At 38.3% G+C, this 14,471-nt stretch overlaps 1 protein-coding gene across 9 annotated transcripts in view; it reads right to left on the bottom strand.

The window, feature by feature from the left end:
• ZBBX (zinc finger B-box domain containing) overlaps window positions 1-14,471 on the bottom strand; it is a 48,490-nt gene extending 34,019 nt beyond the window's left edge. For 3 of the 9 annotated variants that reach the window (XM_084640024.1, XM_084640030.1, XM_084640032.1), the window contains exons 1-8: window positions 14,294-14,471; window positions 11,877-11,918; window positions 9,346-9,479; window positions 7,961-8,077; window positions 5,933-6,026; window positions 2,355-2,403; window positions 1,853-1,962; window positions 1,260-1,355 (exon numbers count right to left, since the gene is read on the bottom strand). In XM_084640024.1, the coding sequence (XP_084496150.1) occupies window positions 1,260-1,355; window positions 1,853-1,962; window positions 2,355-2,403; window positions 5,933-6,026; window positions 7,961-8,077; window positions 9,346-9,413 (534 nt within the window). In that variant the 5' untranslated portion in view covers window positions 9,414-9,479; window positions 11,877-11,918; window positions 14,294-14,471. Of the gene's footprint in view, window positions 1-1,259; window positions 1,356-1,852; window positions 1,963-2,354; window positions 2,404-5,932; window positions 6,027-7,960; window positions 8,078-9,345; window positions 9,480-11,876; window positions 11,919-14,070; window positions 14,089-14,293 lie in introns of those variants that run through there. The other 6 variants (XM_084640026.1, XM_084640027.1, XM_084640025.1 and 3 more) reach the window with 6 other exon arrangements.

Here is a 14,471-nt window from a genome sequence, read left to right as displayed (position 1 = left end):
TAATTTCTACAAATTGAACTGCATAAAAACACCACCTCATTTAACAAAAATCAAATACTGTTTGATGTGTAAAATGGAAGAAACAGCGGATCTAAAAATTGGAGAAAAGTTATTACCATGATCAATTTATGCAATATAGCAAAATGTGATGAATGAGAAGTAAAGCAGTTTTAAATAAGTGTGTTATTATAATTTTATGCAGAAATCCTTACAACAGTGGTCATTGAAATGTTATTGATACATCAAAAGAATACATAGTACAAATAAAGCTGTACTTTAAAGATGATTTTTTTAATGCTGTTAACTCAGGCCCAAATGACAATGAACTATACTACTTTACAAAGAACATTACACTTTTCAGATTTCACCATCGTTAAATTATTTGTTGTTCTGAAAAAAATAAATCTTTCCAATTATATCACTATCATTTTCACCAATATGGGATTGTTCATTCCACAGACAAGAGCTAATTGTATATGGGAATTCTCTACTATTTGAGTGACAGATTTATAGGCCGTGTAGCATAAAACCACCCCTCCCCCAGTCTGTGGAGGTTTATGTATGCAAAGTCTCTTCAACTAACAACCTGTCGGCTGCTTTTTAGAACCTTGTGGCATGACAGTTATTTTAGTCATATTTTTTCCCCATGAGAAATCAAAAGACTGTAAAACCTATTAGTGCACAGAGTAAGAACTGTACATTTTTTTCCAACATTAGAATCAGTATAATATACATTTGCTGCGTTTTACAGGAAGTTTCTGTACAAACACTAAAGCTCCTTTTAATTAAAATATGTTCATTTTTCTTAGGTAAAATTTAAAAGCACCCACTTTTTATAAATTGTAATTAAAAAACACTGCATGGAACAAAACTCAGCTTATTTTTAACCCAACTGATCTTAAAATTTAGCTTACTTATGAAGTATAAATACAATTCATATGCATCAGTGTTTCTAGGATCAGGCCTCAGAAACACAGTTTGGTATAAATAAAGATTGTGGGGTATTAAAAAAAGTTGATGACCTTATTATAAAACAAAATCTCTAACCTACTGATGACTGAAATTGAAACGTATATTAAAGATGTAATAATAAATGCATCTGCTACAAATAAATGCAGAAAATATGTCCTTGTGTGACAAAAAAGGCTTCTGATGAATGAAAACGTTTAAGAATTGCATTTCTTAAACAATTAAGTTTTGAACTATTTACAGAGACAATTTTTATTATAAATACAAGATTATCCAAAAAAAGTCCCTACCTGCAAAGGAATCATTCTATGGAGCTTCAGTGCCCCCTTCTGGTGGACTCTGGCAAAGCAACTACCACAGTAATCTTCCCCACATTCTAAGCATACCTTGAACAAAAAGAGAGATTTCAGAGGAGCCGTGTTAGTCTGTATTCGCAAAAAGAAAAGGAGTACTTGTGGCACCTTAGAGACTAAAATTTATTTGAGCATAAGCTTTTGTGAGCTACAGCTCACTTCATGCATCCGATGAAGTGAGCTGTAGCTCACGAAAGCTTATGCTCAAATAAATTTGTTAGTCTCTAAGGTGCCACAAGTACTCCTTTTCTTGAACAAAAAGTAACAACAGCAAAAATGGGTTCATGATATACAGTTACTGCTGAGGATATTTTCCCTTATTCATATTTTCCAAAATGTTACAAATAAAACTTGAGGAAATAAAATTAGATTTTTTTAGGGGGTTCCACTAATTAATGTATACACGCCTCATATTAATTTGGTCATAATTAGACATTTTAAAAGAGGATTATTTTAAATTAATCCAATCCAAAGCCCATTGGCTAGCTTTCTATACTCAAATATTAGTACTTTTGCTGCCATCTACTCACCAGTAAAGCATTTTTGGCCTCACACTGTCCACATGCCTTCCCCTTCATTTTAGGTTTTTCAGGGATTGCAACATTTGCCATTTTATGTATAAATGGCTGTTTCATTGGCTCTGGAAAAATACAATGGAAGGCAAAAAAAGAGATCAATATTTTATAAGACATTAAGCATGTATTCTGACTGATGGGAGTGGATATTTTGGTTCCATATACTTCTTTTGAACCCCCTTAAAATTCAGTATGTTAATGTCTTCAACACAACTATTTAAATGTTCTTAAGAAAAAAATATCATCATGCAGCACATAGGAAAATAAAATTTAGTAAGGCTATTAATTTTAATTTTAGGCTTCTTAGTGGTGGTAACTATAAACAGTAAAGGTTCTTTTTTTCTAAACTATGAAAAGTATCTTCCAAACTATTTAATTAACAACCTCTAAGGAACACATAAAATATTAACATATAATAATATTTTATTTTACTTGGTGAATACAAACATCACTTTACCATGAATCTGTTCTTTGAGTATCTTCAATTTCACTTTTCCTGAAGAAACCTATAGTGAAACATTTATACATGTATATATAGAGAAAAGTAAAAGAATTATAAATAAATATAAATACAAAATATAGCCACTGAAGTATGCATGTTAAAATGCTAAATTAATGACAAAAATATATTTGACTAATGATTTTCTAAAAAATGATGTTTTCATTTTAAAAGATACAAATAAGCAATGTTTGTCATATTCATGATTTCTGTGACAAAAATCATGAATTTTACCGGGTTTTCATAAAAAGCATGGTCTTTGTTACCCCAGCATGACATGATCTACCAATGTGATGTGACTGTGAAAAAGGCAAATGCAATCCTAGAATGCATCAGGCAAGGTATTTCCAGTAAAGATAGGAAAATATCGATGCCATTGTACAAACCACTAGTAAGACCTCTTCTGAAGTTCTGTATACAATTTCGTATACAAAACCCATGTGTAGCAAAGATTAATTCAGACTGGAACAGATATAAAGATGGGACACTGGGATGATTGGGGAATAGAGAGCCTAATTTATGAAAGGAGACTAAGAGATATTGGCTTTATCCTAGCAAAATGGAGGCTGAGAGGGATACAACTGCTCTATATAAATACATGGGGGCGGGGGGAGGCACGGTGAACACGAAGGATGGAGAATAGAGAACACCTATTAATGCTGCAGGCCAACATTAGTATGAGAACAAACGGGTATAAACTGGCCATGAATACATTTAGACTGGAAATTAAAAGAATGTTTCTAATCATCAGAGGTGCGAGGTTGTAGAACAGCCTTTCAACAGTAGCGTACCAAACAACCTAACTAGTTTTAAAACGAACTTGTTAAGTTTATGAATAGGATTATATGATGGGGTTGCCTGTAATAGCCGGGGATTGGACTTGATGGCCCAGGTGGTCCCTTCCAGTCTTATGTTCCTGTGTAAGGCTAACCAGCAATTCACAATCCAAGACAGCTAGGGAACCTCCAGTAACCGGACCTTGCTGCCCGGGGCTGAGGCCTCTGTTCCACCTGCCCCAGACCATCTCATATTGCCTAAATTTTATTTAAATGCCATTCACACAGTCTACTGTGTAGGGTACAAGCAGCTGTAAAGAGCTCTATATATCTCCTTCTGCAACAGCCTTCTGCGACTAGACCCCCATTTTCTAGGGCAATAATTGCTCACTTTCAAAAAATTCTCCTGCATTTTCCCTTTCAAACATAGAGAAGTCTACAGTGCACCCACACTCTCCACCCCTTGTGCATGTTACACTATTGCCTTTTTGAAATTGTTGCCCTATGTGTCTTTACCAGAACTGACAGCTTTCGCCGGAGTTTGAAGTATCAGCAGCTGTAATTGAGCAACTTGCCTCAAAAGGGAGAGAAAAAAAGGGGAGGGGGTTAAAGAAAACCTTTTCAATCTCACCCTCTTTTACTCATACATGAGTAGGTAATGTTATTGAAATTGAGTATGTTAACTAAAAACACCTTCATAACAAACAGCTGCTCCTTCAACGCCTTCAAATAACAAATGCCACTACTTGGTCTAAGGTTGTAAATGTCTCTTTCTGGACTTATATGAATTTTATTATATAAAGTTTCTAATGAGCTCTATTAAGTAAAGCTTGCAGTTCAGGATGAGCTTGGCTTCCTGAAGAAACATAGTGAGAAACTCCCTCTTTATGCATTATTCAGCCCAATTTGTATGCATCTCTCGATAAATCAATTTGAGCTGAAGGAATTAGGAAGCATATCTTTACTTCTAAGCTGAATTTAGACCGTTTAGACTTGGGTATCCTTTTAGGATTCTTCATACTAGTTGACACTGTGAGCAAAGAAAACTGATTTTGCCATCAGAACCAGTATTTTTAGCAGAGATCATAAACATAAATTGTTTGACTCAGTAGGTAGCTCTTGAATCACATGCAGTGCAAGCATGTGTTAATTAATACCACAAGGCCAAAATCCTTAGCTAACAAAAACATGAATCTATTTTCCAAGAGCTGTGACACTCAGGAATGTATGTTATAGGTGGCGCTAGTAGCACTGGCTACAATTAAGGTTCCCCAATACTTCTCATTATAAGAATATGTTTTCAACTGCTTATAAGTTTGCCAAACAAACTGTTTGGACTAAAATTTCCCAAGCAGGCTGAATATTCTTGTAAGGTTTCACCAAAAATAGTTCAACCATTTCTGTGAAGGAGATTAGGGAAAAATACATTATTTTGCCTGTGTTAAAAAAAAAAAATTCTCAAACATTTTGTTGAGAAGCTCTAGCACACTGCATACTTTGGAGAATGGACTTGATATTTGGCCTGGGTATTGTTTTTAGTACCAGGGATATGCCTTTTACTGCTCTTGAGAAAAAAATGCCTAAGTTATAAACCTTGGAAAAATCTGAACGTGCACATGTTTTATAGAGACTTGCCAGAGCTTTCAGCTGAAATTCGTAAAGATTCTGTCTGCACTTGGCATGCTCCAACCCAGGGATGCAGGGACTGAGCAGGATTTTGCCTGCAATTGCTGTAGCACTGGACATCAGAACTGAGAACAAGGACAATATCTCTTCTGTGGTCTCAGTAATGCCCGCTTTGCTGGCACCCAGGCAGCATGGAGGAGAAAGCAAACTGATTTGAATGTAGACATAACAAGAGCTAGGCTGGGGGCAAGTAGCAGAGGGAGTAGATTCCAAAAAGCAGCCTGGGGGTAGAGGAGAACAAGACACTGAATGATGTATGAATCCTGTGATAAAAAGGATAGGCTATTATTTTAATTAAAAAGACTATCATAATGCAAATGCACAAGAGAACAAGAAGACTAAATTAAGATTTCACAGGCAACCTTAATTCCAGTGTTCCTTAACTTCTGAGTGCTTGACTTTGCAACCATAACATTCTTTTAATGTTGTTGTTTTGTATGTACATTTCACTTTGCAGAATATACCTGTTTATCTTGAATTTCCCCTTAAGCTAAATGTTAGTATCTCCCTAAAGAAAACTGATTACAAATTTTTTATAGAAGAAAAGTCTGAAAATGTTTCCTGGTAAAAGTTTTCTACACAAACACACACACACAAAATACTTTGGACAGTAAATATGACAAATTTAGCTAATACAGCATACTACAGTTTGATCATTCATACAGATCTGTACTTGGGTCTTATCTAATGCCCACTGAAATTAATGGGAAGATTCCCAAATGACTGCAGTGAGCACTGAAGCTGTTCTTGTACAAGTAGCACAACCTTACCCCTTAACTAACCTAATTTATGTAATACAACATAACACCAAACAATTATTTCCAATACTGTAGTCCAGAACTGAATCTTCCTCTAGCTCAGTAGGATAGTATATGCTCTGTGCAGAAAAACAAATACCTTTGAAATGTTACTTATAAAATATTCCATTTCTCATCTTAATACAATATTTAAAACTGTCTTATTAATTCAGTTGCATTACACCAAAATAGTGAATGACTGACTATAACCCACAAAAACCTCTTCTAAATCTTGTATCTTATGAGACTATCTGCAAATCCAATGAAATTTTTGTACCTTAACAACATTTTCTCTATTTTGTGACCACACTTGAGGTTGAATGCCCAATGGTCCTGCCAGTCCAGATTGCCAATGATAGCCACTTGATCGTCTAGAAAAAAAACAGTACCCTAAACTTAATTACTAAGCATATTTCTCCTGTAAATTGGGGTGGATGAATCATTTTCCCAATATGCAGATTTGTAGTTAATAGCAACAAATAGGATACCAGAAAAATGAGGAAAAAATCATCTCTGTAGAAGCACTGATTCCTGAAACATAACTCCCCTTTAATTTTGATTGCTTTCATGTCAAGATTGAAAACCTGAAAGACTGACAAAGTAACTCTTGTTGGATAATTTACCAAACTAAGTATTTTTTTTTACTGTCATATATAAACCTGCACATTACATTAGTTCCCTGGATGTTTACAAGTAGTTTGCTTTAATGACATGCCCCCAGAAGTAGATATCATTCCACTGTGAAAACTATCTACCCAGACAGTTGCTTTGACAATATCCATCAGCTTTTAAAATCCCTTCATTGTCTCCCATGCCAATTTCCACAGCAGATTTATGCTTGTTGTTACCTTCAAGGTCCTGCACAATTTAGTACTATTTGCCTTGTCATTTAGCTCTCTTTCACCTCAACCAACACACACAACTCAGTGCTTCTTTACTATCCATCTCCTTGCCTTCTTTCATGCAGCTCCTAAGCCTGGAAGTTTCCTCCTGGATCTAGTCTACTATGATTCTATACTCTCTTCTCTCAAAACATGCTTCTTCCACAAGATCCATAAATCCTAGCCCTCAGCTCATAGAGAGAGAGAGATGGAGTAAGAAAAAGTGCAAGAGAGATTAGAATTTTAAAAATTGTGGAACTAACGTGTGTGCCTAATGTCAATTCTCAGTCGTCTACTTCTCTTGCTTTCTCCCCATCCCTTCTGTCCTCTACCTGCTCTCTCTTTAAGTAGGAATAAATGTAAATAAGATCCTGTGTCTTTGTTTTTGCCTCAAAAGCGTTTAGTACACGATCAGTGCTACATAAATTGAAAAATTAAGAACAGTAGCAGCACCTCTACGATAGCCTATCTTGAACTGATTAGTTTTGAGGAGCAGCCAAGCTGGTGGTCTCAGTCTCAACATTTTGTCAACGCATAAAGGCGACTAGAACCCAGCTTTAATTGCTCTGAGAAAAAGGAATTTAGAAATGAATTACTATGATCCAATGCAATTAATGGCACTTAGTGCTCAAATAGCATTTTATACCTTTTAAAGTACTGTACAAACATTAATGAATTTATCCTTATAACACCTCTGTGACGCACGAAAATAAGTATTATCCACATTTTACAGATAGGGAAGCAGACACAGAGGTTACAGTTATTTGGTAATGTCACACAGTGAGTCACTAGCAGAGCCAAGATTTGTCTACGGCTCGGCTCGTTTCACCAGACAATGGTCCCTTCCTAAATGGGTTCTTTCCATCATATATAAAACTATTACAATGTTCCAGTCCTTTTGTGATGTTATGTACATGCATTTAACTCACTGAAACAGTGACAAAGTGAAATACACTAGGAGATACAGGGTACTGATTGGCTGATTTAACTCCAACGTTACAATTTCACTGGGAAAAAAAAAGAATGTCGGAGGGGGAAGGAAACTGGCTGGCAGTTCTAATATCATATTCCACTGGGGAGGAGAAATAGAAATGATTGTGACATCAGAAGTAAATCAACCAATCTCACAGGAGAAACTGTAAAAAAAAAAAAAAAAAAATACCCACCAAGCAAAAAACATGCTTATCACAGGACAGCACGAGGCTGTGGAGAGGAAAAGAAAAGAAAAGAGGAGATAAAAGACAGAATAGGGTAAACAAATAAAAAAAGCAGGGAAAGGAAACAGCTCAGAGGGAATAGTGCAGAACACTACCAAAAATGCTAGTCTTTAGATGGGTTATCCACAAGTGATTTTTCAAAAGAACACGCATCTCATTGGGATTCCTTGATTTCACAGTTAAAAATTCCAAAGAAATTTCACCTACTCCCTCCTCTCTTCTTTTTCTCTGCTCATATTAGATTGTAGTTGCTGTAGTTTTTTCTCCATCTCCTGGTTTTCTAGTTCTAACTGTACTTTCTCCAACTTCAGCTCTCGTACATTTCTAGAGAAATTAAATTGAAACATTCAAATGTGTATTAGCAAGAAAATTATAAAGACGTTGATCAGAACATGAAGGAGAATGAAAACAGATATCTGAATACATTTTAAGCAGTTTTAACAACTTTTAATATTGAAGTATGTAACCCGTATCCCCCATAGCAAGCCTAAAACTCCAGCTCTGACAACTACACCATTTGTCAGACAGGGCTATTTTCAGGGCTAAAACAGCTGTGCATGCCCAGGAATGCTTAACCACAAAAGAGGAGTTTGCTGGAACTAGTAAGCTCCCTCCCTCCCCTGAACTTGTGGATGAGTGACCAGGAGAGATGGAGATCTACTCCACTCCACTCTCCTCAGCCCCTGTGTGACCTGAGTGGATTCAGGCATGTAGGAGGAGAAAAGAAAGGGGGATAGGCATGCCCTTCCTCCAACCTAGGGCTATTTTCAGGGCTAAAACTACTTAACCAGCAAAGCCTTCCTAGTATGGACACAGTATAGTAATTAAACTGTGTCCATACCAGCACTTATACTGGTATAGCCGGGTCAGTAAAACAAGCAAAACAAAACATATCCCTAACCAACATAGCTATTCTGGTAAAAGTTTCAAGCCTAGACAAGTCCCTTAAAGCACAAAGAATTTTGAAGACCAGGGAGTAGATTTTGCGCTGCATTCTGAAGTGGACAGAAAAATGGACCCTGGAGATTTCTGAGGCTTGGAACATGTTCAGTCGGGGGATAAGCCACTATATTTTGAACAGAATGAACTTTGGAAGATATCAGTGGGGCAGGGGGAAAATGAATGGTCACCATCAAGAAAGTGAGGATAGGATAGATTTAGGACTTGCCTACTTTGAAAAGTTATAATGGTAATGTTATGTGGGTTAGGGGTGTGATTTTTTTTTTTTTTTTTACCGACATAGCTATGCTGATATAAGACCCTATGCGGTATAACTGCATCCATACTTGGAAGATTTTGCTGGTTAACTATGCTGGAAAACCCTCTATAGGGTACACAAGGCCTTAATAAAGACAGTATATATTAGATAATCTGCATAGCAATAATTCCCATGAATAAATTCAGTAAGAAGGTTAAAAAAAACCTAAGGAGGAGGAGGCAGATAAGAATAAGAGCCTGGAAAAACAGTAGTAGAGAGACATATCTATGATTCTTACTTTTGTGCAAACATAACCTCATACTTAATGTTGCATATAAAGTTATTAAAAATGTAAAGTCAACATTTCTATCATAGTCAGAAGAAATGCACTTACTTCACTTTTAATTTTACGGAAGTTCCAGTCTTTGAACCTGGCAGTATTACAAAGTCATTGATGTTCATGATTCCCAGTGCGAACTCTTCTCAAAAAAATCAGAATGATTTGTGAAATTCTTTGTGGTTAGTAACCTGTTCAAATTGAACAACCGGATTGCAATTAATATGTTAGAGCATTGTAATAGTTTTTACAATTTTTAATGTACAGGAAAAAGAGTTGGAAAGCAGAAATGCATTATATAATATGGCAATAAAATGCTAAAGAAAATATAAATTAAACTAAAATAACTTTTAGAGCATTTATATGAAACTCTGGGCCACATTCCATTCTCAGTTACACCCATGCAAATCCACTGAATACAATGTGGTTGCATGGATTAACCAAGGTTGAACTTGGTTCAGTATTTAATAAAACATGGCTTTCTTGAAGACTACCTATAGAACAGATGGACAAAATAAGGTCCAAATACCAGTGCTAAAATGAGCACTAACAGGAGGCAAAGTCAGAATAAAATCACAGTAAAGTATTAGGGAAGCTGAAAGCTATCATATATCAAGCACAAATCCATACAAAATGGTAACTATATGGTTTTTTTTCGGGTTTCTGCTATACTCTCCAGAATCAAAGATCTTGACTATACTTTCAATTTTTTATTTTTATTCTTTTAATCTCAGTTATGACATGCTCATGTGATCCAGTTTCAACTTTGTAAAGACAAAACCATAGCATGGGCATGTCTATATGTGTAATGACACTAATCATGTTTATTTCATTGCATTTTGGGAAAAGTCTCACAATCAGAAGTACGAGCAACCTGAGAGACAATGCACTCTGGCATGGCCTACTACCAAGATTTCTGGAATGGCTGAAGATCATGTTGTGCAGACATGGTTTAGAGAGTTCCAACTACATAGTAGAATGACATTGTTACAGCCTAATCAGAGGAATACAGCCATAAGCCAGCCTAGGATGCTGGCAAGGATGACTCATGATTAGCAGTCACAGTTTCTTAATGCACACTAAACACAAACCATCTTTAGAGCCAATCATGTTGCTAACTGGTTAAAAACTTGGTTAAAAGTCCTAGTACAGAAGGACTGAAAATGGTGACCATTTTAATGCTGAAAGAAGTGTCAGAAACATGCACCAAGTGCATTTAATCTAATGTGACTGGATGCCCTTGGCAAGACTTGATGCTCCATTCATCTCAATGGATGTTCAATAATAAAAAAAAAGAATCTGCTTTCAGAGGACGTGTGTTCTAGCAGCAGTGAGGCAGTTAAACAAGCTGGCACAGCTATTCTACTTTTGATTCAGACTCTGATGATTTATGAAAAATTAAAAACCCATACGACAAAGAACTGAGGCCAGTTTAGTGGCCTCAAGTAGTATTTTTTAAAACTATATTTCTAAGGCATTGTTTAGATTTAATGCCTGTAACACCGTTGTGACAGATATGGCAGTTGTCTACAATATTCCTGAAGAAAACCTATTGAACTATTATCTGCTGATTACCTGTTCCTGTAGTCTCAAAATCAAAGGTCTAAGATGTATAAAGAAAAAACTAACCTATTGATGGATATTCTAGTTCTGAATCTGAGACAGCTTTGAATTTGTAACCACTGAGAAAACCTAGCTGTGGATCTCGAAGGCTGACACTACCAGAGGTTGGAGTTGGGATGACTTCTGGTAAGCTTTTTAGCTTGCACAAAGGTTCTTTTATTTTTTTTGTTTAATCTTTTCTCTGTAACGCTTTCATATTAAGAATAAATGTGCTTGTTTAGCAGGGCCGCCCAGAGGATTCAGGGGGCCTAGGATCTTCGGCAGCAGGGGTCCTTCCACTCCAGGTCACTTCGCCAAAGACATGGAGTGGAAGGACCCTCCACAGCTGAATTGCTGCCGAAGACCCAGAGCGGATGAAGCGACGGCGGGTCCTTCACTCCAGGTGTGTTCGGCAGCACTGAAGGACCCCCGCCGCCAAAGTGCCACCGAAAACTCTCCTGGGGGGCCCTGAAAACTCTCCTGGGGGGCCCTCTGGGGCCTGGAGCAAATTGCTCCCACTTGCCCCTCCCCCCCACCCCCGGGCAGCCCTGTTGTTTAGGAAAAGTTGTATGGTAACTTATAACTGTTGCCAATTACACTGTTTATAGCCTCTGGAGAGCAAGCAAAGCGCAGACCTGGGCCTGTTCAGGCAGTCTGGCTTGCTGGGAATATTACAGTGTAGGCAAGGAACTTTGCAGCCTGGAAAAAAATCATTCAGGAGGGAGAGAGATGTGGGTCTCGACCCAAGAGATACGATGGCTGAGGACCCAGGAGCCTACAGTGGGTGCCTTCGAGGCTTTTACCATTTTCTTTGAAGAAAACCTGTAATAAATTATTATGCATTCTGTCTGTGCATAGGTCATGATATCACAGTACAACAATGGAAGGCAAAGTAAATTCTTAGTCATTCAAAGTAAATGTTTACAAAAATACATAATCTGAAGCACTTTATGTAAAAGTAGAATTTTCAAAACAATTCTCTTTACCTTTAGCAAGTCACCTTAGGACGAAACACTAATGACCTGTTGCTGTTAGATGTATTTTTGAAGCACCAGGTTGTTCATAAAGATAATCAGAGACAAAACACTTGACTTATTTTGGAAAAAAAACCACATGATTTCACTTTACAATTATTTACTATACAACTGGCAGTAGCAAACACCCCACTAACAGTTAAATAAAGATTTCACTGCTACACTGTTTTAGTTACATATCAATGGTATAAATGTGACATTTTACATTAACTGCACAACACTTCAGTTAATATGGACCCTACGCTGAAATCAGATCCATATGAGTGGACTTTTACAACCACGTAGTACTCCACTGACTTCAACGGGACTCCGCCTGAATGTAAAAGTATATTCATTTGGATCCAATTGCAGGTTCAGAGCTATAGGTCGCAAAATCTTAGGATATGTTTTAGATATTTAAAAGCTAATTCAAAAAAATTGCAAGCAGCTATGCAAAGATTTCTGAGTTTTACTTATACAAATCCTGCGTGTCTGTGTATAGCTTTATCAAATGAAAAGAGGTACTTGAGTGGCAAGCAAAAATTTCAAATCATTTCTTTCATGTTGTGACTTACAGTTGAAAATTATAAATCTTTAGTGCATGCTGCTATAAAGAAGCATGTAGGAGCAGGAGTTTGCACAGCTGCGTACTAGTTTCCTTCTTGCACTGAAGTTTAATCTTGTAGTCTTCATTTTAGTAAAATGCCCAATGAAATCCCCTCTCCTTTTGTCAGCCAGGATCCACCAGTCATGCTTGCTCTCCCTCTTTCACAGCAGTCTTTTTTTAACTTTAAAGGAAAATTTTATTTCCAAATATCCTTTTACTGCTAATTGGAATCCTAGCAAAAAGAAACTCAGAAAAATATCTCCTTCCTATATTTCATTCTCACCCTACCTCCCCCACTCACTTTTGGGCATTTACATCTTGCTACCTAGTCTCTTTCTCTGATTACTGCATGTTCCTAAAGCCTTTTTGCCGTGCTGCCTCCTCACCCCATGTTGTTTCCATTTCCCCATTTTCTTTCTTCCATGGGTCTTCCAGGATCTTCCCTATTTTATCTCCCTTTCACTTTCCCCTAACTTTAAAGGACATAGTTGACACCAATCTTCCCTCTTGCCAAGGAAAGATGGATTGGCTTCCTTCAAAGTTTGTCAATGTTTCTTTCAAAAGTTTACACATGAATATTAACTTAATACAGCTTTGAAACGTTACTATACAAAAGAAAAATGCTGCTTTTAACCATTTTAATTTAAACAAACACAAAAACAGTTTCCTTACTTTGTCAAATCTTTTTTTAAGACTTTCCCTTTTTCTGAGTAGTTTACATTTAACACAATACAGTACTGTATAGTATTTGCTTCTTCTCCCCCCCACCCCCACCCCCGCCATCTCTGCTGTCTGACTACATACTTTCAGCTCCAAATGAGATGTGTGGTTGACTGGTTAGTTTGTAACTCTGGTGTTCTTATGTCTGAGGTTCTACTATATTTCTAACATTAAAACACTTTCAGGCACCTACACTTGTGCTGAAGACTTCCCAAGAGAGGGCCCTTGAACTTCCTCTGCCTATTTCTTAGGCATTCAAAACCTCAAGCAAATTAAACTCTTGCCTTTAGCAATTTCATTAAAACTAACTCTTCTCCCAGCTAAGTAAGGTTCACAGGTTTGGTTGCTCCTCGGATTAGCTCTGGAGAGACAGGAGGGAGAATTTCAATGAACTTGTACAGAGATGCAACATAACCTGAATCATGAGTTAGACTTATTAAAAGTCTCATGTTTCTCTGTCCATAATGCACACAGCACTATAGGTGATTTACAGAGCAAAAAGGAAAAATAGCAGGGTGAGCAGATGTCCCGATTTTATAGGGACAGTCCCGATTTGGGGGTCTTTTTCTTCTATAGGTCCTATTACCCCCTCCCCCCTGATTTTTCACACTTGCTGTCTGGTCACCCTAAAAAATACAATAAACAGCATGCAGCTATACCTCCATAAAGGGTGCGTTTCCATATACATGTGTAGGACTGTCTCTAGGGTACACCTCCCCAATCCCTAGGGACTCTAATGCCCCCCCCGGACCTTGCCCCCTCCCCCGCGCGCGCACTCGCACACCCCTCACCCAGGGGGCTGCTGGAAACCAAGCATCCATTCCCCCCCTCCCCCACAACCTGCTCCCGTGCTCCCACACAGGGACCGGCTGGAGTCCACTGCCTACCCCATCTCCGCTCCCCTCCCGGGGCCTGTGCCAAGGCTCCCACCACTCACCCCTACTGCCCCTCCCCCGGTCTGCTCCAATGCTCCCCCCGCCCCCAGAGGTCTGCTGGGGTCCGCTGACTGGCCACCTCCATGCCCCTCCCAGGGGCCCCGCCCGCGCACGCGGGAGCCAGGCACCTGCTTCGCCACGGCCTAGGCTCCGGCCGCCGCTGCCTCCCTGTCCCCGAGCTGAAGGGGCGGCTCGCCCAGGCTCCCCTCACCCACACCTGCTGGCGCGGCTCCAGCGCCGTGCGCATAGCGACCGGTGTACGCGGTTCCCACGACAACTGCGACGCGGAATGTACCACTGAGACTG

The sequence above is a fragment of the Lepidochelys olivacea genome (assembly GCF_965140295.1).
Source record: "Lepidochelys olivacea isolate rLepOli2 genome assembly, chromosome: 9".
NCBI lineage: Eukaryota > Metazoa > Chordata > Testudines > Cheloniidae > Lepidochelys > Lepidochelys olivacea.
Note: the sequence above shows the minus strand (reverse complement) of the source record. Positions and strands in the feature narration are given on the sequence as shown.